The 26,256-nt window shown below is 43.8% G+C and overlaps 1 protein-coding gene across 2 annotated transcripts in view; it reads right to left on the bottom strand.

Moving 5' to 3' along the window:
* The window catches only part of GAA (alpha glucosidase), a 480,333-nt gene that overhangs the window by 441,269 nt on the left and 12,808 nt on the right, over positions 1-26,256 (bottom strand). For both annotated transcript variants that reach the window (XM_069209906.1, XM_069209907.1), the window contains exons 2-3: positions 19,311-19,875; positions 17,826-17,971 (exon numbers count right to left, since the gene is read on the bottom strand). In XM_069209906.1, the coding sequence (XP_069066007.1) occupies positions 17,826-17,971; positions 19,311-19,875 (711 nt within the window). The remainder of the gene's footprint in view (positions 1-17,825; positions 17,972-19,310; positions 19,876-26,256) is intronic.

Genomic DNA, 26,256 nt, shown 5'->3' on the forward strand with positions numbered 1-26,256 from the left:
CACTTGGGAAGGCGGGACTCTCAGAAAGAGAACCCAGGTGATGGCAGAAGAAGTCTTTGATATCCCTGAGACTTCTTAAAAGGAGACAAGCTCAGTCCAAGCCCTTGGAGAATCTTAGGAAGCAGAATGTAGAAAGCAATGTCCAGTCCTTTCACTCCCAGGACAAGGGCAGCTAGCAGTAGGCAAGTACAGCATTGCAACAGGCAGAGTGGAATTCCTCCTACAGCATCCAGCTCTTCTTTCTGGTAGAATGTCCTCAATCCAGAAGGATGATACCTTTGTGGGGTCAGAGGTTCAGTACTTATTCCCATCTCTGCCTTTGAAGTAGGTAAACTTCAAAGAGAAATCTTTGATGTGCACAAATCCCTGCCTTTCCCTGTCATTTCCCCAGACACACTCCAGGGGTTGGAGACTGCCTTTGTGTAAGGAGAGGCACAGCTCTATTCAAGTGCAAGTGTCCGCTCCTTCCACCACTCTACCTCAGGAAGACCCATCAGGGCATACCTCAGCTTCCTTTATGTGACTGTCTCGAGTGAATACACAAACAGCCCAACTGTCATCCTGACCCAGACCTGTATTCCACAGACAGGAAGAGGCACAGTTTCTAAAAGAGGCATTCTCAACCTTACAATTTAAGAAAAAACTTCTTCAAAAGATGTATTTTTAAATTGTGAGATCAGAGGCCCCAAACTCCATCCCTCACTTTGCTCCCAACGGAAAATTACAATTAAAAGATCTTTCAAGGCAATCCCTATGTTACCCTAAGGGAGAGAGAGGCAGTGCAATAGTGAAAATTGAGTTTAGCAGTATTTCACTCTCACTTTTCTGTCACTAACTTGAAGGAGGTTTAAAGCACACAAAAATAGGAAAAATGGGGTATGTCCCAGTAAAACGCCGAAACTGAGTTGAGAGACTTGTTTTTCTGAATCTAGCCTGCCTGTTCCTGAAAACTGGTAGGATAGTGATTTTAGCGCATCGCACACCCTTCGCTGATGCCATTTCCAGGGGTAAAGACAGATGTTTCCTCCTGCAGCACTTTTTCCCCATTTTAAAAAACAAAAACTTCTGCTAAAGTTTTGCTAATTTCTGGGTCCCCTCCAGGGAAATTCACAAACCCCGGGTACCTTTAGAATCCCAAGGATGTTGGAATAAAAGGATGCAAACTTGGCATGGATAGCTTATGTGGACAAAATGTTAATGTGGACCAAGCACAAACTACCCCAAACAGCCATAAAAAAAGACTTAGTATGATTTGGGGGGGGGGGGGAGGGAGGGGGTGAGGTGCTTAGCAGCAAAATGGCTAAAATGCAAAGTCATTTGAAAACATACAAAACAGTGTAACAGTGTAGTTCAAAACATTTTCGTAGATCTTTTTAAGCTAAAATCTCAATTAAATTTAATTTTCATCCCAAAAGGAACACCAGATGCTCTAAATATAAAACTGAGGAACACTCTAATCACTCATGGCAAAAGATTACTTCATGCCATCAAGTGGTTTCATGACAAGTATTTGATTCCTTTGTGGTCCAATGCCTGGATCATCTTAGGAACTTTTCTTTTCATTATGAAGTTATCAACAATACTACTTGTTCTACTGTTACTGAATGGCACTACCCCTCTGCAAGAACAATTGCCTTGCCTGAGGTAACTGAACTTTAACCACACTCCTCATCCTAGAGTCTGAGAAGGTCTTCCTGCTGCAAACATTACTGCTTATCCTGTGCCCAAGGGGACAGCCTGGGAAAAGGTTCCATATCAGATTATAGGGCCGACTGAGACATTACAATTGCCTTATATGATAAAAGTTCCAACTGATTATTTTAGAATACCTGGCTCTATTTCAGATGACTAGGACATTGAGACTGATATAAAATTTACAGGCAGAAGTTACTTTGAAGAAAGAAGGTGCTCATCGGAACTCAGCAAATTACAGAGAAATGTACTGCTATCACCATTATGTATATTATTTCATACATAGGACTAGTTATCCTAAAGGGATTCAGAATTACACACAATTGGAACTTTGGTGCTCCACAACAAAGAAGCCTTATTGCGAGCCTCTAGAATACCAAAAGAAGTGATCTTTCTAAACAAAACTGTCCAGCAGATTACTTGTGTGGTATTCGGAACAATGAAGTACTTAAAGAAACCTTCTGTTCCAAAAGTTCATCTGACCAGGTTCAGTAATTGCCCGTTTCAAATGAATAGGTCTAGATCAGACATAATTGTTATGAAACAAAATGTTTGCTATAATTCCACACAATTTCCTGTTAAAGGTTTGGCCTTACGATTCTGATACCTGCATGCAGTATTTCCGTTACAGCACTCCTGGACCTAAAATGAATCATCCTGATCCAAGATATAATACACAAACACCTGTAGTAATTACTACGTATAGTGTAGATGAGCTATGTCAATGATGGCAAGAGCACTCTAGTATCCCAGCAGTGAAAGAACACTTTTCCTCCATTAATGAAAATATAGATTAATTTTGATTTTCTTCTGGGACCAGGTCTTAAAGAAATAATAGATTCCTTGGCACAGGAATATGCACATTTATAAATAACTAAATAAATAAATGTGTGGAGAAAGAAGCTGCAGAAAGAAGTATGCAAATTGATCCAGAAATCATGCGACGACTCAAAGTTATCAACAATGGAATGCACTCGCTTTCTAGAAGAGTGCAGCCAATAAATCACCATTTACGGTCAGTGACACACCACCTATTACCTGGCTCATATCAGTATTATTTCATTGGCCATGATGACATTCCATTTTCACGACACTCAAAATTATAACTCTGTTGGATGGTATGAAACTTTGCCCAATTCAGAATTGTTAGATTCATGGACGTTTTCCTTCTCCAACATCTGTTTCAATGAAAATGAAGATGCCCCTATGTATATCAGTGCCGCTAATTGTAGAAATCCCCTTGGACACTCCTTCCTGTGTGACACCATATCACTGCACAGTACTGTAGCGCTTCAATTCCAGGGTTAAGAGGTGTTTTTTTTAAATCTGTTTCTCCCAGTACATTTATTCCCACACATCATGAACTTCTGAATAATCATTTATTTCTAACAAATGCTACTTACAACGGATTGAAACCCAGCCATCCATACTGGACTATGGTTTCAAAACAAAGGGGCTCATTATGAACACAGCTGGGAACCCCGCTGTGTTCATGCTGGCGGTCTTTTCATAGACCGCCAGCCCCCTTGAGACCCCGCCGGTCGAATTACAAACATTCTGCTGGGCCACCCGCGACCCAGCAGAATGCAGGGCCGGGACATTGCCGACGGCTCCACATGGAGCCGTCATCAATGCCTCAGTGTGGTGGGTGCAGCAGCACACGTCGCGCAGATCACTGCCCGTAAATCGGGCAATGACCTGCGCAACGGGGCACTGCACTGGGGCCCCTGCACTTCCTCGGAGCACCCCTTCGCCAGCCTTTCTCTGGCGGTTTAACCCGGCTGGGGGAAACAGGGATCATAATCCGGAGGACGACGCTGCTTGCAGCGCTGCCCTGTCAGCTAATGATATCCGCCATCGTCAGGCTGCCTGTCGGCGGTAGCGGAGGGCCGCCCGTGTACATAATATGGTGGTTCAGATCGCAATGTTGGTGGCGGTATTTACCGCCGCCGGCATGGTGGTCTGAACAGCTGGTTTAATAATGAGCCCCAAAGTTAGTAGAAGGAAATTATAGCCTCTGCCTAGAAATATCATTATGAACATCCCTCTGCCTAGTATAGGTATGAAATATAAGTGTTTTGGTGATGTAAATAAACTATCATCTATTCTATTACAAAAAAGAAGTCTCAGACTTCAGAGGTTAAGTTAATAATATGCAGGATAGCAACTATCGCTTCAGAAATACAAAGGCTATAGCACACACAATACCCAACAAATTTTGTCGATATCGTACAAATTCTAGTTAAGTCGTCTCTGACAACTAATGTTATGCATCTTTTTAAGAACACTTGATCTAATCTGGTGACTAATTTGGACTGATTCCACCATTTCTCCATTCTTTTTTCTCTAGCCTACTTTGGGCTACGGCATCATAATTTTCTCCTGTTCCGTCAAGAACTCAACAGCTTGAAGTACACATTTCCAGCTGAACAGAGCTGCAGAGAGACTCTAGCATGCTACATGGGACATGCTTGGTTATCTGAACTCAGCAAGCATTGGATGCTCTACGTTTGCAAAATTGACCCAACACGAGTAAAACCAGGGTTCTGGAGCATAAACTGCCCGACTGAAGCAATCTTGGACTTGCATCTAGAAGAACTCCCAATGACTTACCTAGATATGGAAGCAGTTCTTCAACCTCTGTATGGTTTATTATGCCAGACCGAATTGGCGATTTAAAACTGCACTGTCGGACCTGAGGCATGTTTAACGTGCTACTTAGGTAGGTGGCACAATCAGTGCTGAAGACCCACTAGTAGCATTTAATTTACAGGGCCTGGGCATAAGTAATGCCACTTTACTAAGATCTTAAAAGTAAATTAAATATGCCAATTGGGTATAAGCCAATTCAACCATGTTTTGAGACAGCACAAGCACTGGTTAGCCGTAGTAAAGTGTGCATAGTCTTGGGCCAGTAAAAACAAAGTCAGCAAAACAGGAAAGTTGAGGGCAAAATGTTAGGGGGAAAGACCACACCGAGAATACCAGGTCTAACACTTGTCCCCCATAGTTGAAAGTTATGAGAACTCCTGAGGGATTGGGCAATTCTCCACACTAAGGCAGAAAAACCTGGAGAGACCATCAGCATTGGTGTGGTCTGTTCCAGGTAGGCATTCCGCTTTAAGCTCTATTCCCTGTGGGGAAATGGAACACCTCAACAGTTTAGGATTCTCACCCCTCATCTGCATTAGTCATCTGGGGGGGGGGTGTGGTCTGTCTTAACCCAGATGTGAGCACCAAACGGGTATGGTCTCAGCTTCTTCCGTGGTCAGGCCACTACAAAGGCTCCTCTTACTATTGCACTACACCTCTGTACCCTGGGAAGTAACCTCGTACTGATTAAGGCTACAAGTGGATCCAGGCCCCCTCTGTTCAGCTGTGACAGCACAGCTCCTATGCCATGCTCTGAGGTGTCTGCATAATAAATTCTCCAGAGAAATCTGGGACCTTGAGCACAGGTGCTGTGCACATGGCCTTCTTCAGTGTGTCAAAAGAGTTCTGTTACACCTCCAACCAGATCACCTGTCTGTGCTACTTCTTAGAGGTCAGCACTGTCAAGGGAGCAACAAGGATGTCATAGCTTTTGACAAATTTGCTGTAGTACTCGGTGTGGTCTAGGAAGGCCCTCACCTCTGTCTGGGTCTAGGGGGGTTCCCAAGCCACAATGGTTTTAATCTTGGCCCGAGGGGCTGCACCTTGCTTCCTCATACTTGGTGAGCCGAGGAGACCATTGAACCCTGCCTTATCTGGCACCTACTGGCCTTGACAATAAGGCCTGCCTTCACAAAAAATATACAAAAGATTCCCCACAGGCAACCAAACTACATATCAAATGCCTTGAATATAAAAAATAAAAATAATAAAAACCAATATACACATTTAATCCACTTTTATTTCATTTCAGCGTAACATTCTATAATCTTATCATCATATAATATCCTATTATCTATTACAATCTTATTACCATTCTTTACCATATTGTCAATCATCCTCAAGCGTGTCACAATCATGCATACATTCCTCAATCTACATGTACTTCATGTAAAATAAAAAATAAAATAAAAGTCTTAAAATCTTTTCACAGTATTCAATATACAACATATAATACAGTGGACCAGATAATTCGAATTCATCAGTTCTACAGTTGTAAATATAAGGGAGTAGGGAGGTGCGCCTCTATTCAGAACCTGCTTGGATACAGACAGGCAGAATCCACATTTCCAAGCTAGCAGAGTCTACTTTCCAGGGACTGAAGATTGTTGCACCAACCCAGAGAAGCCGCATCTCCCTGCAGCATCAAGTGCCCTGTGCCATGTGCTATGTTTCTGGGAACACAATGTGGTTGTAGAGGGCATCAGAAAGGCCGATAAGCCAGGAGCATCGAGCCAGCACAGTCGTGGTCGAAGAAGGGAGGACCGGCGGAGAGAACAGCAGGGAGCATGGGGGAGGTGTGCCGTGGAGAAGGAGGACCCAATACTCTACGCAGCTTATGACACAGCTAAGCAACTCAGCTCAGAGAAAGATTCCTAGGGCAGTGTTTGTGTGTACTCGCCGGGAAGCGCTGTGGGCTCTAGACTCTGGAGCCCCTGGTGCGTTAAAGCATTTCAGCTGAGTATTTCAGCTGTAGTTCACCATTTAAACACAAGTTCCTTTCATATCTGCCTAAAGTAAAGTGAAACTAGTATAGGAAATAAGTACATCGCCGGGGTGCAGGACTTCGAGCCTCAGCATTGTTAAAGTGAGGGAGGACCACTACATTACCCTTTGCACCAGGAGGCGTTTTTTTTTTTTACCAGTGACGCGTCTCACACTGCTAAGACTGGGCCTGTCTGCGCCCCACACGTTTGACCATGGAGGAGGCTGGGCCACCCTCTGACAACATGAGCCACCTTTTTGTATAGCCCCCTTGTAGACATTTTGTGAAGGAAATAGGGAAGAGGAAAACCACAGGTGGTCCCCTCAAAGCCTTGTCCTCTCCCAAACCAACTAGTATTGATAAGATGTTGCAGAGGGCTATGGGGATAATATCTACTGAAATAGAGCTTACTGAGAGGAGACTATCGCTGGGTGGCTCTAGGGACCAGGCCATGAGAAGTTCTCCTTTATCAAATGCGACCCAGGCCGCCTTTAATCCAACACCTGTCTGTTATGTATCATGCCCTGATCCATTACGGAATGGGGAGAAGGGCCTAGGTCCTGGAACAACCAGAACAACTGGGACACGCCCTAAAACTGCTATAAAGGTCCCCAAAGGTGTCCTATGCCACAAGAGCCGCCAAAACCACAAAATCCCAACTTTCTAAGCAAGCCGTTGATTTTGCACGTGATCTGGCAGCTGAGCAAAGCCAGGACATGGGCATGGGAGGAGAAGTCTCAAGCGCACAGAGCCCAGAGGCGTTTGACAGGATCCAGACACTACACCATACTTGTGGGGGCAATCTTGTAATGGGAACCCTGTTACAGAAATTCAATAGGAATTTGTCCCTGGAACTTCACTCAATATACAGACGGTTAGAGGATATTTAAAAAAAAAAAAAGGACTTGGTTCCATTTTTTATTATGCCAAAAGCACATACTTTCCTCCTGAAACAACCTGGCAGGTATAGGGGCGGGGTGCCACAAATTAGCAACTGAGTTAACAGTTTGCTTGGCCACTACAGAGGTTCCTCGACGGAATACAATGCAGGAGTTTGGTCCCAGCTCTACAAAGAATCCTTCTTCACTATGTGATGTAAATGGAGGCTTGGTCTCACGTTCTAAGGCACCAGATAGCGATGAGGTACCAGTATCAGTTAAATCAGTGGGGGCAGTAAGGAATTTAGTGTGAGAGAATCCCTGGTTAATTAGGAAGAGCCATCCCATAACTGATTTACTGACTGCATCTTGCCCATATGTGATCATTTTAGTAGGGGTCCCACATATACTGGAAACTAAGAAAGAAGGCCAAAGTGAATTGTGAAATATGTGGAGCAATTGATTAGCTACTCACAGGGATTTCTCTCCTTGTATAGCTAATGAAATCCTTCTCACTCGTTGGGTGAGTTGAGTGGGTTCCAGTTGTAAGGATATAACCGGTGATTGCATTATCATTAATTTTCGATCCCCGCAGATTATACAAAGGCGGCTATTTTCCTCTGTAGGATGCTGTGTGGAGGATTCTAGTGTGGTTCTATTGCCATTGGGGTATTTTTACAAACCTGGTAGGGGAGCAAGTAAAGTGCCACCTTTATTGAAGATAGCTAAATTGTACTCAGGATATAATGCTAAAGCCCAACGTTAATCGGACCTTCGAAAGGGATGATTTTGTTTTTCCACTTACCAACCGTTACGATATCCTGGATGGGGTGGATTGACCAGCTAAGGAAGTGGGGGGGGAGGGCATTACAGAGGTTGGAGGGCTGGCTTAGAGATGTTAAAGGGTCTGCTAATTCCTGTGGGGTGTCAAGTTTGATGTCAACTGAAAAGGGAGGTACTAGCGTGGGTGACTTGTGGGATGGGATGTAGGTTGCAGAGGCACAAAATGTGATCTTAAGTATGGTTAGACCTATACACTCACCTGCTCGGGGTGTCGACACCATAGAAAAAAAATCAGGGGACCATTGGCAATCAGCTATTTGACTCTGAGGTGTTTATTCTAGAAGGCGCCACATCTAGCCCAAGGCCCCTGGAGATAGAGCCCTAAACTGTAATTAGTGGTCCTATAAACCCAGAGAAATATCAGGATGGTAGCAGACTTAGGCTAAGTACTTCCACAGGCCCAGTGAGAGTGGTAGATTGAGGAGTACCCCCAACCCACAGCAGTGACCCCGAGAGCGGTAGATGGAGGGTTACCTCAAACCCACAGCTGGGAAGGTATAGGGGGGCCTCAGATACCGGGGATGATGTCAAGTCATGTCAAGGGGGTGGGGGCGAGAATCCAGTGTAATGGAAGAACTGAATAATCACATGGCTAACGCACCTAGTGATGTGCTTAAGATAGAGGGTGGGGATTTTATTTACCGATATGAGCCTCTAGATGAGATTGTGGCATCTTTAATGTGTGAAATTGATAAGAGTTTAGTCTATACCCCAGTTGACCTTGGCACCAATTAAGAAATGGTCTATACCAGTCCTGCAAATTAACGTTCTCACAATGAAGCATGGTCTACATGCGTGTAATGGGAGAACAATGGCAGAACAATAATGGGAACCACACTTTTAACCTCATCCCCAGTTCTAGTCTGATTGATTACATCCTTGTGAATGTTAGGATCTGGCCATTGGTGGTAGATATGGCTGTGATACCCCGCCAGGATAGTGATCATAATGCACTGAGCCTTGAGGTGGACCTATGGTTTCTGGAACTGGAAGGTAGTGTGGGTAATCTTTTAGTCACAAGGGAGTTCTTATCTAGCGATAAGCATTGAATACAATGGCCCATCGTGTTTAGTTCTTCAAAATTAATAGCGGGTATCTCTGCCAAGGCCACACTAAATTTTGATGCCCTCTTGAGAGGCGAGGGAAGCAACAGCTGGAGTATCAGGGGTTCCTGGATTCGCTCTGTTCATAATGATTTGCTTGAGGGGTTGAAGGATATATATATATATATATATATATATATATATATATATATATATATATATATATATATATATATATATATATATATACATATATATATATATATACACACACACACACACTTTTTTTTTTTTTTACCGGGCTGCAGGTAGATCTGTGGGAAGGAGGACTCATAAATCTTGGTATAATAAAGCTTTTTTCGGATGCCAGGACTGCCCTAATTACTGCGATTAAAGCACAGAGGCGAGGTGAAATCAAAGCTGGCGGGCCCAATATAAAAATAAAAATAATATAGAAGACAAAAAAAAAAAAAATCATCCTAGCGGCAAAAAGAAGGAATGGGAGGCAGCAAAATGGGAAAAGATACTTGTAGCCTCTTGGTCTGGGGACGCCCAGGGGTTCTGGAATTTGGTCACAACAAGATGTGGGGACAGTGTTATGCAACTGGGGACTAATGTACTGGCAGTTGACTGGCTAGCTCACTTCTCAATTTACGCTCAGAGAGGGAGTAACGTTCCAATACAAAAACCCAATAGGGGGAAACTAAATCAACTTTGAGGGCGATGTGCCAGACAATTGTGAGAATTTAGCAGACTCTTGTTACGGAGGAAGAAGTGAGTTGTTATTAATAAAATAAGGCCTAATAAAGCACCCGGGCTGGACAAAGTACCAGGGGATTTATATTTAAGTAACCCCGATGTCTGGGCCCCATATTTTTGGGTTTTATTTAATAATATCCTTGTAGGAGGACCAATTCCATTTTCCTGGGTGAGAGCAGAAATCATTCCTATTTATAAAAAACGTTCCCAGAATGATTCCCTGAATTATAGGCCCATCAGGGTAATTGACTGTTTACAAAAAATATTCAGTTCAATCCTACTGGATTGTTTACAAATGCAGATGGAAAATAATGGGATTCTGACTGATTCCTAAGCCGGGTTCTGAAAGGGAGTTAGTATGATCGACAAGGTTTTTAGACTCCAGTTGATCTACTTGAAAGCAGTGGTCTTATGGGGTGGCCGATTGCATATTGCCTTTGTTGATCACTGCACTGCATTTGATCTCCCTCGGCCTACGTTATGGCACGAATTAGATAAAATGGGAGTTCCAACAGATTTATAAGCCAATATTATTCGGTTGCATAGTACCAACTTTGTACAAGTGTGGTACGGCCCAGCAGGAGAGCAGACTGACCCCTTCCCAGTGGACAGTGGTGTTAGGCAGGAATGTGTTCTGGCTCCCACACTATTTTCCAAATACGTAAATGGCCTTGTTGATCATTTAAATCTATTCAACGAGGATCCACCTAGATTGGCTAATCTTAAAATACCTGCGCTGTTTGTGGATGACACCCTCCTAATATCTAAATCACCCATGGGTTTGCAAAACATCTTAGCTCAGTTTGAGAGTTTTTACAAGCAGAGGAGTTTAGAAATTAATGCTGAGAAGACCAAATATATGATAATAAACCTGGTTGGGGTGCAAGACCAAGTCCAAAACCTGCAGGGGTCACCCTAGAATGGGTTTGCGCATTTGAGTCGGACTTTGACAGAGAAACAAGATTGGAACGTCCACATAGAAAAGAGGGGACTGAAACTGGAGCAGTGTGAGGAGGCAATTTTGGGAGCTCATCGTGACTCTTCTTTTTGCTCATTTAATCCTCCCCTACAAATCTATAGATCACAGCCCTTGGAGACTGCCCTCTGTGGGACTGAACTCTGGGTGCACCAGGAAGGTGGCAGGCTTGTTGTTGTTGAGAACTGTTTTTTGCGCCAGTCAGTGGGCCTTCCTGGTAGCACCCCCTTACTACCACTAAGGCGATTTGGGCATCTTACCTATTAAAGAAGGAGTGGTGGTCTGGCCTTTGCTATTTTGGCAAAGACTATGGGCTACTCTTGAGCTAACCTCTTCTAGGGAAGCTGTAAGGGACGTATTATGCCTCTCATGTGTTAAATCACTTCCTTGGTTTAGGTATGTTACAGAATCTCTTTATATCATAGGCTGTAGCAAATTATGGTCGACTTTAGAGTCTTTCCCAAGTATTGGAAAGGCACTGTAACTTTTTTTTTTTTAAACGGTATTGGAGATATAAAAAAGTCAGTTACTAGCACGTTCCTCAAGTGGTGTTTTGTCATCCTCATTCCTTCAGAATCAGGATGTATTTTGCCAGGAAGTATTTTCGGATCAAATAGAACCTCCCCGGCAAGGAAACTACACATGCAATTCTGATACAGTTCACTACCAGTCGCCGCTTTTACAGGCAGATGATAGCGTAAGAAACACCCTGTTTTACTTGCGTTTCTAAGGAGACAGAGCAGCATGTCCTTTTTTTTGCCCTGCCTATGTAAAGTGTAGAAAGGCCTGGATTCTTTCTGTGTGTCGCTCACTGGGGGAAAGGGAACACCAAACTGCATTTCAAATATTGAAATCTGACACTACGGGACAGATGTAGCAAAGGGTTTTACCCATTCTGTGTCTATGGGAAAATTTGTTCGTACATATGGCCCTAGATGTTCTCTAGTCTTTGCAGTATCCAGATTTTTACAAGTCATGTGGAGGGTTAGGCAACATGTATATAGGCAGTAACTTGAATCTAAATAATGATATAGATATTCTATTTGTAAATTTTTCAGTGTAGTTTAATCAACTAAAATTGAATAGTGATGATTACGACATCTTGTCTTTTTATACTATGGATTTATTATTTATCTTTGAAGTTTAAAGGTCTTTTTAATAAATTGTTATTTTATAATCTTGGTCTTATGGATTATGTACTTTTCTGATATACTCATGTTGGGGTCTTCACCTTTTTAACTGTACATATTTATTTATGATGTTTTATGTATAATGTTTTTTTCTGATCACAATGATCAAAATAAAAAGATATTGATTGATTACAATCTTAAGGTCATAAAATTACTCAAATGATCAATACTCTTGCTGGATTCTTCTAGTTATAAACTTTATAGCTACAACTGCTATTAGTTGTACATCTTAGCTTTCAATAGTATTCATTTTACTTCCTATCTTTCATTTACATATGTAGCTGTATTGATTCTTCATTTCTTTTGTTTCTCTAGGCGTGTTTCACTGACTCGCGCCTTATTTAGGAACGCCACTTCACAGGTAACCTTAATAGAGAAAAACAACCTAGGTAGATAGTCAATATACTCTTGTTATAGATGAACTTGAATAAATTCACAGATCACAAAACTGGAAAATAAATGGCCAGATGCGAATCACTGGGTGCTCGGAGGCACCAATAAAATAGGCAGGAAAGCGGACCTCTGAAGCTTCAGGTATTGGTACTGTAAATGATTGTCCATACTCAAATATACTTACAAAATTTAGGTCCTAACAACAAAGTTGTCACATTGTTTCAAACACCTGCAGCTATTTTGGAGGGGCCATTGTGTGGTGATAATGCCTGCCTTCTACAGAGCGTGAAACACTTACCTGAGGTGGTTCAAATGGTCCTCCCAGTTGGAACTGAAGACTGCAATTTTTATCCAGGTAGGCAGCACTGACGTTCTGCAACCCAGCTGGACTAGATTGACAAACCTCTGGAAAGGTGGCAAGGACGTTCTTCAACCTGGAGGGCATTACCCAGACCTGGAAGTGTCCCTATGGGGTACAGAAGGCGGACCTATCTTTGGCCTCTTCGGTCAAGGCAATCTCCCAGAACCCAGGTGTTAAGTCAAATGTGCTGAGGAACTTAGCAGCTCCCGATCAATCTACAAGTTCATCAGCGATGGGGTACGCGTAGTCCTGGTAACGCACATAAAAACTCAGTTCTGGGGTGATACCTGGGGGAGCAGCCTTAGGGAATCGCCACCACTGGGCTCGACCAAATATTGTTTGAGGGCTCAATGACCTGTAACTCAAGCACTTTAGAGACTTTCTCCTATATACCAGCTCTTACCTTGTCAGAAAAAACTGTGGATTTTACTTTTCACAGGCATACTGTCCCCTGTATCAATATCATGGGTTCACCATGTAGTGACTCCTGGGTCAAAGGAGAAGAGATAGGTAACCCGGCCCAATAATTGGCGGCAGTCTGTCTGCTGCTCTACGGTAAGGGAAGAGGAGAGGCAGACATCCTGCACTGACCCATCCTGCTCCTTAATAAAAAAGGAGGTGTGGTGGGGGAGGGGGGAGATTTTCACTCTCCTCCATCATCCGTGACCAGGATCATGGTTACTTCTGACCCTTCAAAATGGAGTTTGAAGCAACTGACGTGCAAAACCCTTAAAGGATTCTAGGGAGTCTTGAGGTCCACCATGTAGATGACCTCATTCATTCGCACTTTGACCTCCTACAGCCCAGACCAGCTGTCTGGCAGGTAGGTCCCTGGGCTCTACAGACTCAAAAAAAAAAACACTTTCTGGCCAGGTAGAAACTCAAGTAGAGTAGCCTTGTGTAACCTCCTAGCTGGCTTCCAGATTCTCCTTGTCCTTTTTTCAGAGGCGCTTCATCCGAGTATGGAAAGCCAGCTTGTAGCTGATCACATACTGGGAGGCCTTCCTGGGAGCTTGCTCCCAACCCTTCTTTACAAGACTCAGAGGCCCTTGCAGAGGGTGTCTGTACAAAGGGGCTGAATTAAATCCTCTGCGGTACATTCCTGTATGTAAACAACAGGCATGGCAAGAGGGTATATCTCTTTCACCTCAAGTGCTCTCATATGGTCATGATCATGTATTTTAGTGTCCTGTGGAACCTCTCAAGAAGCCCATTAGCTTAGGAGTGGTAGGGTGTGTAAAACGAATAGGTTCCCCCACCCCAACATGACTTCATGTAGGCAGACATGAAGTCGGTATCACAGCCTAATACTACTTCCTTGTTCAACCCCACATTTGGAAAGATTTTCATCAGTGCCCTGGTCACCGTGGGTGCATTCACTGTCCTCAAAGGTACAGCCTCCGGGTACTAGGTGCCATGGTCCACCAAGACCAGAATGAACCTGTCGCCAAAGGCTGTCTTAGGGTCCAGATCCAACAGCCCATCAATGTTGACGTCCACCCATTCAAAAGGAGTGCTAATGACAGGTAATGGCAGCAGAGGAGCCTTGCAATTCGCTCCTGACTTGCCACTGGCCTGACCGGTAGGGCATGACTTGCAGAATGCACCCGAGACCATACTCATCTGGGGCAAATAAAAGTGGGTGACAAGCCTCCCAAAAAGTCTTGTGCTCTAGATTATCTGCCAGGGGAACATCACGAGCCAGATCCAGTTAGAAGGCTGTGTAGCCTCAAGAACCTTAGGCTCACTATACAGGAGCCCATTCTCCCAACAGATCAGGTGATCATCAGCTTGCCACTGTAGGCCATCACAGTAGGGCACTCCATCTGCATCGTGCAAAATTCCTCCCTGGTGGGGCCACCCTTCCTTCAGCCAGTTGGCCATTTCAGGTAGGTTCCCAAGGGATGCAATGTCCTCCACCGTAGCCTCTGGGGGAAATCGCTCTCAGGGTCAGCCTCCTCCCAGCCTCCAGGATTTTCAGGAGCAGGTGTACCACACCTCTTGACCTTCCTCTTTTTGGGAGGCACCTGAGCCATCCACCTAGACTCCAGGTCCTCCTCACTACCTTCTGTGGCAGCCATTGCCGGTGTGGGCCCCTCTGTCTTTCTCTCCCTCTCCCCCCCCCGCAAGCTCCACCTCCTTCCAGATAATGTGCTCTAGATCACTGACAAGCAGATAATCCACAGGCTTGGGTGGACTCACAGCTACTCTCAAGGAACCCAAGACCCACCCTGCACTCAAAGGGAACTAGAACCACTGGATAGTGAAACTCATGGTTGTTAGCAACATTACTCTGGTGGAATGCATAGTATACTACCTTCTCTGACATCAGACAGTTGTCATGTTGGCTCAAGTGTCTCTCAGAACTTCCACCCTCTGCCCATTGATGGTGACTCACTGCCTGTATTTTCTGGTCTCTTGGGCTCTTCTCTTCACAAGTCTTCTTTCTTCAGGAATCCACTGCTGTTTTCCTGCAGACTTGTCTGGGTGTTAACTTTTTCTTCTTTTCCTCCTTTTGATTTGTTTGGGGAAATTCCAGTGATTTACTTCTACTTTCGTGGTCGCTTGGGGGTACTGTGTTACTTACCTCTGTGGTTTTCTAGTACTCCCAACTCCTCTCTACACATTACACTCACCTAGTTGGGGGTCCTGTGTTCGCATTCTATTTTTTTACTATACAGGGAGTGCAGAATTATTAGGCAAATGAGTATTTTGACCACATCATCCTCTTTATGCATGTTGTCTTACTCCAAGCTGTGTAGGCTCAAAAGCCTACTACCAATTAAGCATATTAGGTGATGTGCATCTCTGTAATGAGAAGGGGTGTGGTCTAATGACATCAACACCCTATATCAGGTGTGCATAATTATTAGGCAACTTCCTTTCCTTTGGCAAAATGGGTCAAAAGAAGGACTTGACAGGCTCAGAAAAGTCAAAAATAGTGAGATATCTTGCAGAGGGATGCAGCACTCTTAAAATTGCAAAGCTTCTGAAGCGTGATCATCGAACAATCAAGCGTTTCATTCAAAATAGTCAACAGGGTCGCAAGAAGCGTGTGGAAAAACCAAGGCGCAAAATAACTGCCCATGAACTGAGAAAAGTCAAGCGTGCAGCTGCCACGATGCCACTTGCCACCAGTTTGGCCATATTTCAGAGCTGCAACATCACTGGAGTGCCCAAAAGCACAAGGTGTGCAATACTCAGAGACATGGCCAAGGTAAGAAAGGCTGAAAGACGACCACCACTGAACAAGACACACAAGCTGAAACGTCAAGACTGGGCCAAGAAATATCTCAAGACTGATTTTTCTAAGGTTTTATGGACTGATGAAATGAGAGTGAGTCTTGATGGGCCAGATGGATGGGCCCGTGGCTGGATTGGTAAAGGTCAGAGAGCTGCAGTCCGACTCAGACGCCAGCAAGGTGGAGGTGGAGTACTGGTTTGGGCTGGTATCATCAAAGATGAGCTTGGGGGGCCTTTTCGGGTTGAGGATGGAGTCAAGCTCAACTCCCAGTCCTACTGCCAGTTCCTGGAAGACACCTTCTTCAAGCAGTGGTACAGGAAGAAGTCTGCATCCTTCAAGAAAAACATGATTTTCATGCAGGACAATGCTCCATCACACGCGTCCAAGTACTCCACAGCGTGGCTGGCAAGAAAGGGTATAAAAGAAGGAAATCTAATGACATGGCCTCCTTGTTCACCTGATCTGAACCCCATTGAGAACCTGTGGTCCATCATCAAATGTGAGATTTACAAGGAGGGAAAACAGTACACCTCTCTGAACAGTGTCTGGGAGGCTGTGGTTGCTGCTGCACGCAATGTTGATGGTGAACAGATCAAAACACTGACAGAATCCATGGATGGCAGGCTTTTGAGTGTCCTTGCAAAGAAAGGTGGCTATATTGGTCACTGATTTGTTTTTGTTTTGTTTTTGAATGTCAGAAATGTATATTTGTCAATGTTGAGATGTTATATTGGTTTCACTGGTAATAATAAATAATTGAAATGGGTATATATTTTTTTTTGTTAAGTTGCCTAATAATTATGCACAGTAATAGTCACCTGCACACACAGATATCCCCCTAACATAGCTAAAACTAAAAACAAACTAAAAACTACTTCCAAAAATATTCAGCTTTGATATTAATGAGTTTTTTGGGTTCATTGAGAACATGGTTGTTGTTCAATAATAAAATTAATCCTCAAAAATACAACTTGCCTAATAATTCTGCACTCCCTGTATGGTTGGTGCTCCCCGTAGGGTCACTATTGGTTAATGCTATTTGCACTGTTTTCTTACCTTTTCTATGCCTATTTTTGATTACAAGTTTATATTTAGTGTATTACTTACCTCCTATTGGAGGGCTGCCTTTCTAGTATTTTGTGGTATTGCATTCCAAAAATAAAGTACCTTTATTTTTGTACAACTGAGTGTTTTCTTTCATGTGTTTGAGTGCTGTGTGACTACAGTGGTATTGTGTGAGCTTTACATGTCTCCTAGATAAGCCTTGGCTGCTCATCCACAGCTATCTCTAGAGAGCTTGGCTTCTAGGCACTGCCTACATTTCACTAAGAGGGGATACCTGGACCTGGTATAAGGTGTAAGTACCTTGGGTACCCACCACACACTAGGCCAGCTTCCTACACGCTCCTTCATTGGAAAAATACCTAACCACTTCAAATCTTGTTCCCATTGGCCCACAGTATAGCCATCCTGCTGCCTATGCCACAATAGAGGGTCTGCTGTCAGGACCGCTAACGTCTGAGGACGCCAAGAGTTCTCATCTTCACCCTACCTAACAACAAAAGCGAGTGCCAAAATGACAATGTACCTTAAAATCACATAGTAGTTGAGTTCCAAAGTAAGTAAGGTTAACAATCGCAACGTTTTAGGAAAATATTTGACTATCGTTTATAGTGTACTAGAGACATATTCCTAGATGATATATTTGAAGTGGTAAGCGTGTTTTAATAGCAATTTTTTAAACATTTTAATTTTTTTTTTTAAAACAGTAAAGCTGCTGAATGGTAAAGTATTTAGGAGCAAACCTTACAGAGCATGTTGTGATCCTCTGCGCCGAACCACCACACCAAAAGGATTATCAGAAAAATCCACAACATAAATGGGATTTGATGCTTTCTTTGCAACCGGAGGAACCTCGATTGGAACTTCATATCTTGGCTTGCTAGAATCAGTCAACTGGAACAGAGATGGAAACACACAATAACACAAAGATATGAATATAAAGTAGAACACATTCATACATGGGAGAAGATTTGATATAATCATTTTAAAAGTTGTTTTATTTACTCATGTGCACATTCAGCAGAATCAAATGTGTGATGTCTATGTTCTAACATCACAGAAAGTCAATTTATGTTTCAGATATTCAAAATAAGTGCTAAAATTAAGTAATTAAAGCCAGAATTTAATGTCAGAAAGCTATGGTGGGCTATGCTACCTGACCAGTTTTCCACCTACTTTTAGCACAGAAAGTTGCTTTTTAAATCCATATATAGCCCATCCTCCACTTTGCACAATCACTTTTTGTTATTAAGTTTTAAATGATATTATGACCCCTTACACCTGATCCTCTATTTAGGGCTATAACCTTGCCACTGTTTATACTAAAGTGTCACTATTTCAATTGCAATTATTTCCAAAATGAATATATTGTCTATGTACACTTTAAGTTTCAAATGGAGAATAGAGGAATGACTGAATTAACTGCTCTGGAGTAACAATAATCTACAATCACGTATATCTGTGATGTCAGAGTGGCGTTTAAAACTTGCACCAAGAGATTGAGGCACTGACAGTGTGCAATTGTTTCACCAAGTCACCTGTGGACACCTAGGGACTCAGAGGGACAATAGAACATCTGGCTGAACTCAGCAACCGCTTCAATGGACAGAGAATAGCTGCTCAGCAAGAGAGTTTGGCCCTCTGAGAGCTTTGAAAATGTAAAGGCGGGAATGAAGAGCCCACCCATTTGTTAATGTTTATGAGAGGGTGTAGGTGAAGGAAGAGCCTAAATGGTGGTCCAAGTGACATTTATATATTTGATGGGAGGGGTGACTCACAACAGAGGATATTTTGAGGTGGTGTGACAATACCGATGTAGTCATTAAAATGTTGCAGAATATGTAAAAAAAAAAAAAAAAAGAAATCTGGTGGTGAAGCAAAAATGAGTTGGAAGTGAACGCCAGGCCAATTTAATGTTTTTTGGTTTCAATCATCTCGTCCTCTCCAGTGCTCGTTAAACAGTTCAGGGAAGGAGGACATGATGCAAAAGGTAATACACATCATAAAATAGCTTCACAAACTACTATTTGGTGTGCTTCACCTCATGGTACTGAATGTTTCAACAATTGCATTGACATTCTCAGAGAATAACACTAATGTAACTGTTTGTGTGTGGCTAATGGGGTAAGTAGATTGGCCTGTCATTTTCAACTTACCCCTTGATTTTCTCATTTATCATGAAATATATTTAAAATTAGGAACAATGTTGCTCCCCGGCATTTTTCTGACTCACCTTTATGTGCAATCGAGTGTCAGTTTCATAGATCACCTCCAGCAATAACCTCTCAATGTCCTTTGGATAGTAGGATTTCACTTTTCTTCTCAGTATTCCCAACAGTCCCAGGTCAGTCTTGTTCAAGCTCTCCAGAGCGTAACTGGGAAAGTCTGGAGGGTAGAAGCACCAGGGGACCCCACCCTTGCTTCTATTTTGGGGCTCAAGACCTTTAATGAAGCAGCATCCTCGATTCTCACAAAGCTCTTTAGTAACTACTACATCTCTCTCAGGGTAACAGTCAAAGCGGTGTGCTTCTGCAATGGAACTGCACTGATGAAGGACGTCTGCATTTCCAGCTTTTTGAATGTCATATTCAAAACTCCAGGAAAAATTACTGATGATCCAGAGGTAAATTCCACTTAGTATGAGTATTATAAGAATCATTATGGATGCTAGCCACCAGGGTGGGGTTCGTTTCTGAAGGCAAGTTTGAGTCTGGCCACTGTTAACATTTCCATCAGATGGCATCTTGTACTTTAATCTCCCAGATAGTTTCTCATATGGAATCATTCTTGATTTTCTCCTGAAACAAAAATAAAACACGAACAAAATAAAAACACAGATGAAGCAGTAAGACCTACAGGCCTTGTTATGGAAAGAACAGTAATAAAAGGGAGTATATTAATTTAGGATAAACAAAGTTCAAGATACATTTTATGATGAAACCCTCCTCTTTAGAGAAGGATTTTAGCTGGAAATATCAATGAGCAAGATCCGCCTCCCCTGGTTAACAGCAACACATACATGCGCACAAACACTTCCCCATCTTTTCTTCTGCAAATCTCATGAAGATATAAAAAAAGATTAACAATATAATCCTCACATAATAAAATCATTGGAGCGCAAGATTTTCACTGATCACTAGGTTAAGTTATCTATTTGGGGGTGGGAAATCAAAGTCCGGCCTGCATAAATTAAGGCCACAGTCTCAGATGACGAAGAGCTCTTGTGCTCAAAAGGAAAGAATTCAGGTTTCCCCTCCAGCTTTTTGCTCTGTATTAGAATAAATTAAAACTATTTAGGAAATATTGTGGATTGACCCAATGTTAGTTGTTGGCCACAACCACACTAACATTAACCACGTCTGGCACTTAGTAGGTCCATCCAACACCTAATTTCTCAACCAGATGGCTTATACACAAGGCCATTGAAAATATGTGAATCTCGAGCTTCTGCACTTTTGGCATAAGTATGAGCTTATTGTTTTGGCTACATAACCTACGTTCAGCTACATATTAGATGGTTTCTAAAAGACAGTGAAAGAAAAATCTGAAGTTTTTTTTAATGTCGCAGATGTAGAATAATCATTTATTTCTGCCAAACACCTTCATCACTGCCCAGCGGACATACGGTGATGTCAAAGATTCCTCTGGACAGAGTAGAATAGGTGAAAATAATAAACCAGCAAGAATGTTGGATAGGGCACATCTACAAGCTTCTTAGAGATACAATGCCAGATGATCTGGAAAAAATAAAAAGCACAGTGGGTTAGACGACTAGGGAAAGGTTATGTGGATTTATATGCGTCTATCGAGTAAGGAATTAAACTTTTTTCTCATCTAGTTTGAAAGCTCAACACTACAAAACAATCTTAGAATTGTATTGTAACCCAACTAAGCTCTTGGGTTGGGGCAAGGGGGCAGAGGATAGCTGCTGCCGGTGTGGAAAGGGCCCAGCGGATAAGCAGCATATGTTTTATAGGTGTGAGAAGCTATCCTGCCTGAATTAGGGAAATGGAGTCTTTTTGGACATGGCTGTTTGGGGGAGGCATCCGTGTTAGCCCGGTGATGATGCTCTTTGAACATAATGATAGCAATACCTACAGTATGTCCCAGACTTATTTTATATTTATCTGTATGTCTGTAGCCAGTCTATGATTGCCACAGATTGGAAAAAAAAACAAGCCTCCAACTTAGGGCGACTCATGGGGAGATATAATGTTGAGAGGTTGCTCTACAATTGTAAGGTAGAAGGGCTAAAGAGCAGGAGCAAGAAGATGTGGTCCCCCATGACTAAATGGCTGTCTGGCTCACTCTGGTATTTTGACTGCCTGGACTACCCAAATAGTCGGTCAGGAGGGAGACGTCTATGGTAAATTGTGGGGGTTGAAAGGAAGAGTGGGGGGGGGGGTGAGGGCGGAAAAAAAGGAGCTTCCTCTCTCTGGTTGGAGTAGGTGAGGGCCATATTGACAGATTTTTCTGCCTCTGGTATGCCCACTTGTCTGATTTTTTAATCAAGTTTTACTGTGTAAACGTATTTATTTTTTGCATATGGTGAAAACTCCCATCTTTGCCTCTGTATTGATCTTTTAACACTGCTTTCCTTCAGTGTCGCCCACTACAGTGTTAAAATAAAATACAAAATTTAAAAAAAAAAACATAATTAACATTCTGTAAGGGAAATGAATAAGAAATTGGTGGAATTTAATATATCAGTCTCCTAAAAATCATAATCCAAATTCATGGACCTTTTCTTTCACGCTGAACCGGAACCAGAAGGAGAACACTGACCCGGAAGCAGCACTGTGAGCCACTGTACCCAGTCATCACAAAGGGTGTGCCCCAGCATCCGCGGAAGCGGCCCTCCTAGGGTGGGTGCGGCTTGCGGACGGCTGGTGAGCCCCACTTGCCAGTCAGCAACATCAGCAGCAACAGCACCAGCGTCGAGATCTCCACATCCTTCAGCCTCCATCTGACTCAACCTCAGCGGAGCCCAGTGCTCTCACGAGTGACAGCATAACAGTCAACTTCCCCACGCCTCCACTCCCACTTCCACTACCACAATCACCCCACTAGCGGGAAACTACGGACGTCATAGGAGGCAAAAAAGGGAAGGAATTACTGGGAAGAAATCACATGACCATGCGGTCAAGTAAAACAAGGAAGACACCCCCCAACAAAATCGCTATTGGAAAAATGAAGAGGAGACCACAAGCTCAGGACTGCCATCCTGAGGCCCAGAATGCCTCACCCCTTATTGAGATTGAGTCAGACCCACTCCAAGGAGGTCCAGAAGAGCAACTCTTCTCCAGACCTCATGCTGGGCACAGTCTGGAACCGAGATACAGTCTGGAACAATCCAGAAACCGCTGCGCCACCAATTCCCAACTGAAAATCTACACCAAGATCTAATTTCTAAAAAACAGCAGACCTGTCCTCGTCTCCAATAGCAATGACACACAGGGGTTACAATCAGCACTAATTCTGTCGATCTTCAATCATACAGCAGAAAGCCTCCCATCAAGAAACAACTCCGCCACAACGGGGGCTTCCTCAAGCCCAATGTCTGCTCAACCTCCGGCAGCTAGCACAATCTCGACACCTCTGGGGCAATCTTCCAAATTTGCCAGGGCAGAGGTGCACGACAAGTCCAGACGGTCTCCAGAGAAGTCATGGTGGACTTCCCCCAACAAAGTTCAGGCCACCAAATCCACCTGGCGCTACTTGGACTGAAAGCGGCACAGCCCAATTTTGTCAACGAGGTGGGACAGCTGCCCACTGACATTTTGGCCTTACCTCTAATGGCCTTCGACAATGCCTGCCTGGAAAGCGCATCAAAAGATGGTCCTTCGGCCCCTTCACCTCCTGCAGTAAATATGATATCAGAGGGCCTCCATACAGGAGCAGACGCAGAAACCCTATCTTACCTAAACACACAGGAGTGGGAAGATATGCTTGTTGCATATTCTCAAGACTCCCCTTCTGCTACTAGACTCACCTTAGAGCCTAGCCAGCAATCTCCAGATGACGAACCAAGGAACAACGTGTCCACTCCACTTCTTAGCCAACAGTCTCCCAATGACGGTGCAAGGATCAGAGCAAGCATGGACACTAGCACAAAATCAACAACTTGACAGGACCCTGCCTCAAACCATCTCAATCCGCACACGGATGGCACCTGGGCTTCCCTGCTCAACACCATGCAGCTCCTAGACTAGTCGAAGCACTACACTACCAATCGGACAAAATGGACATTCAGGTAACCCTACTCAACACCTTGGCAGGCTACATCATCGCCTCAGGAGACTTCAATCTGCACCTATTAGGATCCTCAACAGATAAAACCACAACTGCCCTTTCAAGAGCTTGGGACCTCCCCACACAAGGGGCCAACAAACATGGCTGTCCAACAAAGATCAGCACGACTCTGCTCAATGGCTTAGAACTGTTACAGCTAAGAGCCCTGAATGGCAGATTTACTGAGGACTTGCCTCCGGCAGCATCATACTTTTCAACAACAGCCTCCACAACAATTGACTACATGTTCATTTCTCTTCCACTATTCAAGCAAGTAGCCTCTTTTCAGCTAAGCAACAGGTGCGAGAGTGATCACTGCCCAAAGGAACCATCCATCAATCTGGGGATAACCAAAATGGAGAAAACGAACATTGCACACATCACCACTTTTACCACAAATTGCAAGCGTGTCAAATGTGGGCAATCAAACATTGATCAACTCATCAAAGCAGCAACGGATCTCGAACTAGAAACAACTAATGATAGCGAAGTGCAGAAATGGGAACAGCTCACAACCAGACCTAGCTGAATTTTTACAGTACCAATCACCAACAGGTGATTGCCATCTCCTGCAGCAGGAACTCACCTTGCGCAAGCCCATAGGACAGCACTATGAGATGCAAAGAGAAAAAACAACTCTAGTATAAGGCGACTCTGTGGCAGCCCAGGTAATCCAGACCTTCTGACAATCTTAAGGCACCACAAACAGGTAATGAAGAAGCTGAAATGGGCAACCAGTAGGAGCTGCAACGAAGACTTGTGGGCCAGGCTACATTTGGTTGCAAGGAGTAATAACAGCGCATGTTTCTGGCGCACAATATGCAACCTCACACGCTCATACCATGGTGACATTGCATCGCATATGCCAGAAGTCGTCTGGGCAAAATATCTTGGACATCCTTTCACCGGACCATTATCAGTTAGCATGGTCACACAAAGAATGCCCTCAGCAGGAAGTCTTCCTCTACACAAGCCCTCACCAAAGACTACGCACTTATTACTCACTGATTCGGTCACTATACATAATCAGTTAGCCAAGGGCCGGACAGAAAGCACCCCGGGACCCAACGGCCTCCCGCCTGCAGTCTTCAAGCACAACAGACCCTTCTGGGAAAAGATTCTCAAACCCCTCTACCTGGAAATAGGTCTGACAGGAACGATACCGCAATCCTGGAAGGGGTCCATAATCTCCCCCATCTTTAAAACAGGGGACAGGTCGCTCCCTGATAACTATTGACTGATTGCCTTAATTGACAACGACGCAAAGTACGTTGCAGGCCTGTTATTGGATCATCTGTTGGCATGGTCTACTGAAAAGGGAATAATCCCTACGATTCAAACAGGATTCTCCAAACATACCGGCACCATCACAAACATCATGGCCATTACCCTCTTAACTGACAAAGCAAAAACACTGAAACGTCAGCTCCATCTATGTGTTGTTGATTTCAAGGCTGCATTTGACCATGTGGACAGGAACCTACTGTGGAAGAAGTTTGAAACCTGGGGGCTCCCACATCCACTTCTATGCCTAATAATAGCTTTTCACACGGACACATGGGTCCAGATAAAATTGGGCATAGGCACTCATCCCTCAAGGCGGATCCCTAATACTGAAGGCCTAAAACAGGGCTGCGTTCTGGCCCCCACACTGTTCAATCTATATCTAGCAGACTTAGCGGGTACACTCACCCTCACAAACTCGCACCCTCCAAAAATTGGGGAGCTTGAGCTACCATGCCTCATGTACACCGACGATCTTGTATTACTCAGCCACACAGAAATAGGCCTTCGGAGACTACTCTACGCCACTCATCACTACACAGCTATGAATGCCTTGACAGCAAACTTTGGCAAAGCATGCATACTGTCAATTAAATCAAAGACACCCTCGAGAGCCTGATTTTGGGGTGAGACATGACTTGTCGAAACAGATAAGTACAAATATCTTGGAGTCACTGTTGACAAATCGGGGAACTTCGTGCATCAAAGGAAAAGCCTTATGGGAAAAAGTCTAGCTATAGCACTCTCTCTAAAAAGACTAAAAACCCTTCTGAATGGGCCCTCATACACACCCCTCTTAAAAGTACTAAAAGCCAAGCTCCTCCTCACTATAACATACGGAAGTGAAGTACAAGGAGGCAGGGACTCTGATATCTTAAACCGTGCAGTGAACAAAGCTTACCGGGCGATCTTCAACATCCCCAGATTCACCTCCCCTGCCCAACTGAGACTGGAGTTAGGTCTGCTGAACCAATCCCTGGCTCAACCCGTCGCCTACATAAACTTTTTGAGCAAAGCTCGCGGTGCCTCCCTGGGCACTCTCAACTACCTTATGTGGCAAGAGCATGAACGTAAGAACATCTCCCCGTTCAGAATCCACTTAGATGACTCACTTAAGAAGACCGGGCTAACAGACTTGTGGAGGACCCCAATCCCACACAATGTCTTTAAGAAAGCAGCTGGGAAATCACTTAGGCTCCAGTCACTACTGGAGAATAAAGCAGCCTTCTCACTGAGGTATCATGTCTGGATGACCTTGCCCACCTACACGTCTTCGACACCACAGCCATACCTAGGCTTCTCGAAATGAACAAAGGAAGATTTCTTAAAGTACTGACTTGGTCTCCTACCACTCGTTTTAAATGCAGCCCCCTGGTTGAGGGACGTAACCAACTATCTGCCGCCTGTGCGGTGAGGACACAGAGCATCTCCTCCATGCCCTCTATTCATGCAATCATCTTGCACTAGAAAGAAAAGCCCTACCAAAGAGCAAATGTAATGAAAAAAAGCATACGGAGACAAGCAGTAATGGCGTGCTTTGCACCTGGTGACCTACAGTTGAGCTGTGCTTTGATAAAATTTCTAGTGCAGGTGTCACAAAAGCA

Source organism: Pleurodeles waltl, chromosome 10 (genome assembly GCF_031143425.1).
Source record: "Pleurodeles waltl isolate 20211129_DDA chromosome 10, aPleWal1.hap1.20221129, whole genome shotgun sequence".
Lineage (NCBI taxonomy): Eukaryota > Metazoa > Chordata > Amphibia > Caudata > Salamandridae > Pleurodeles > Pleurodeles waltl.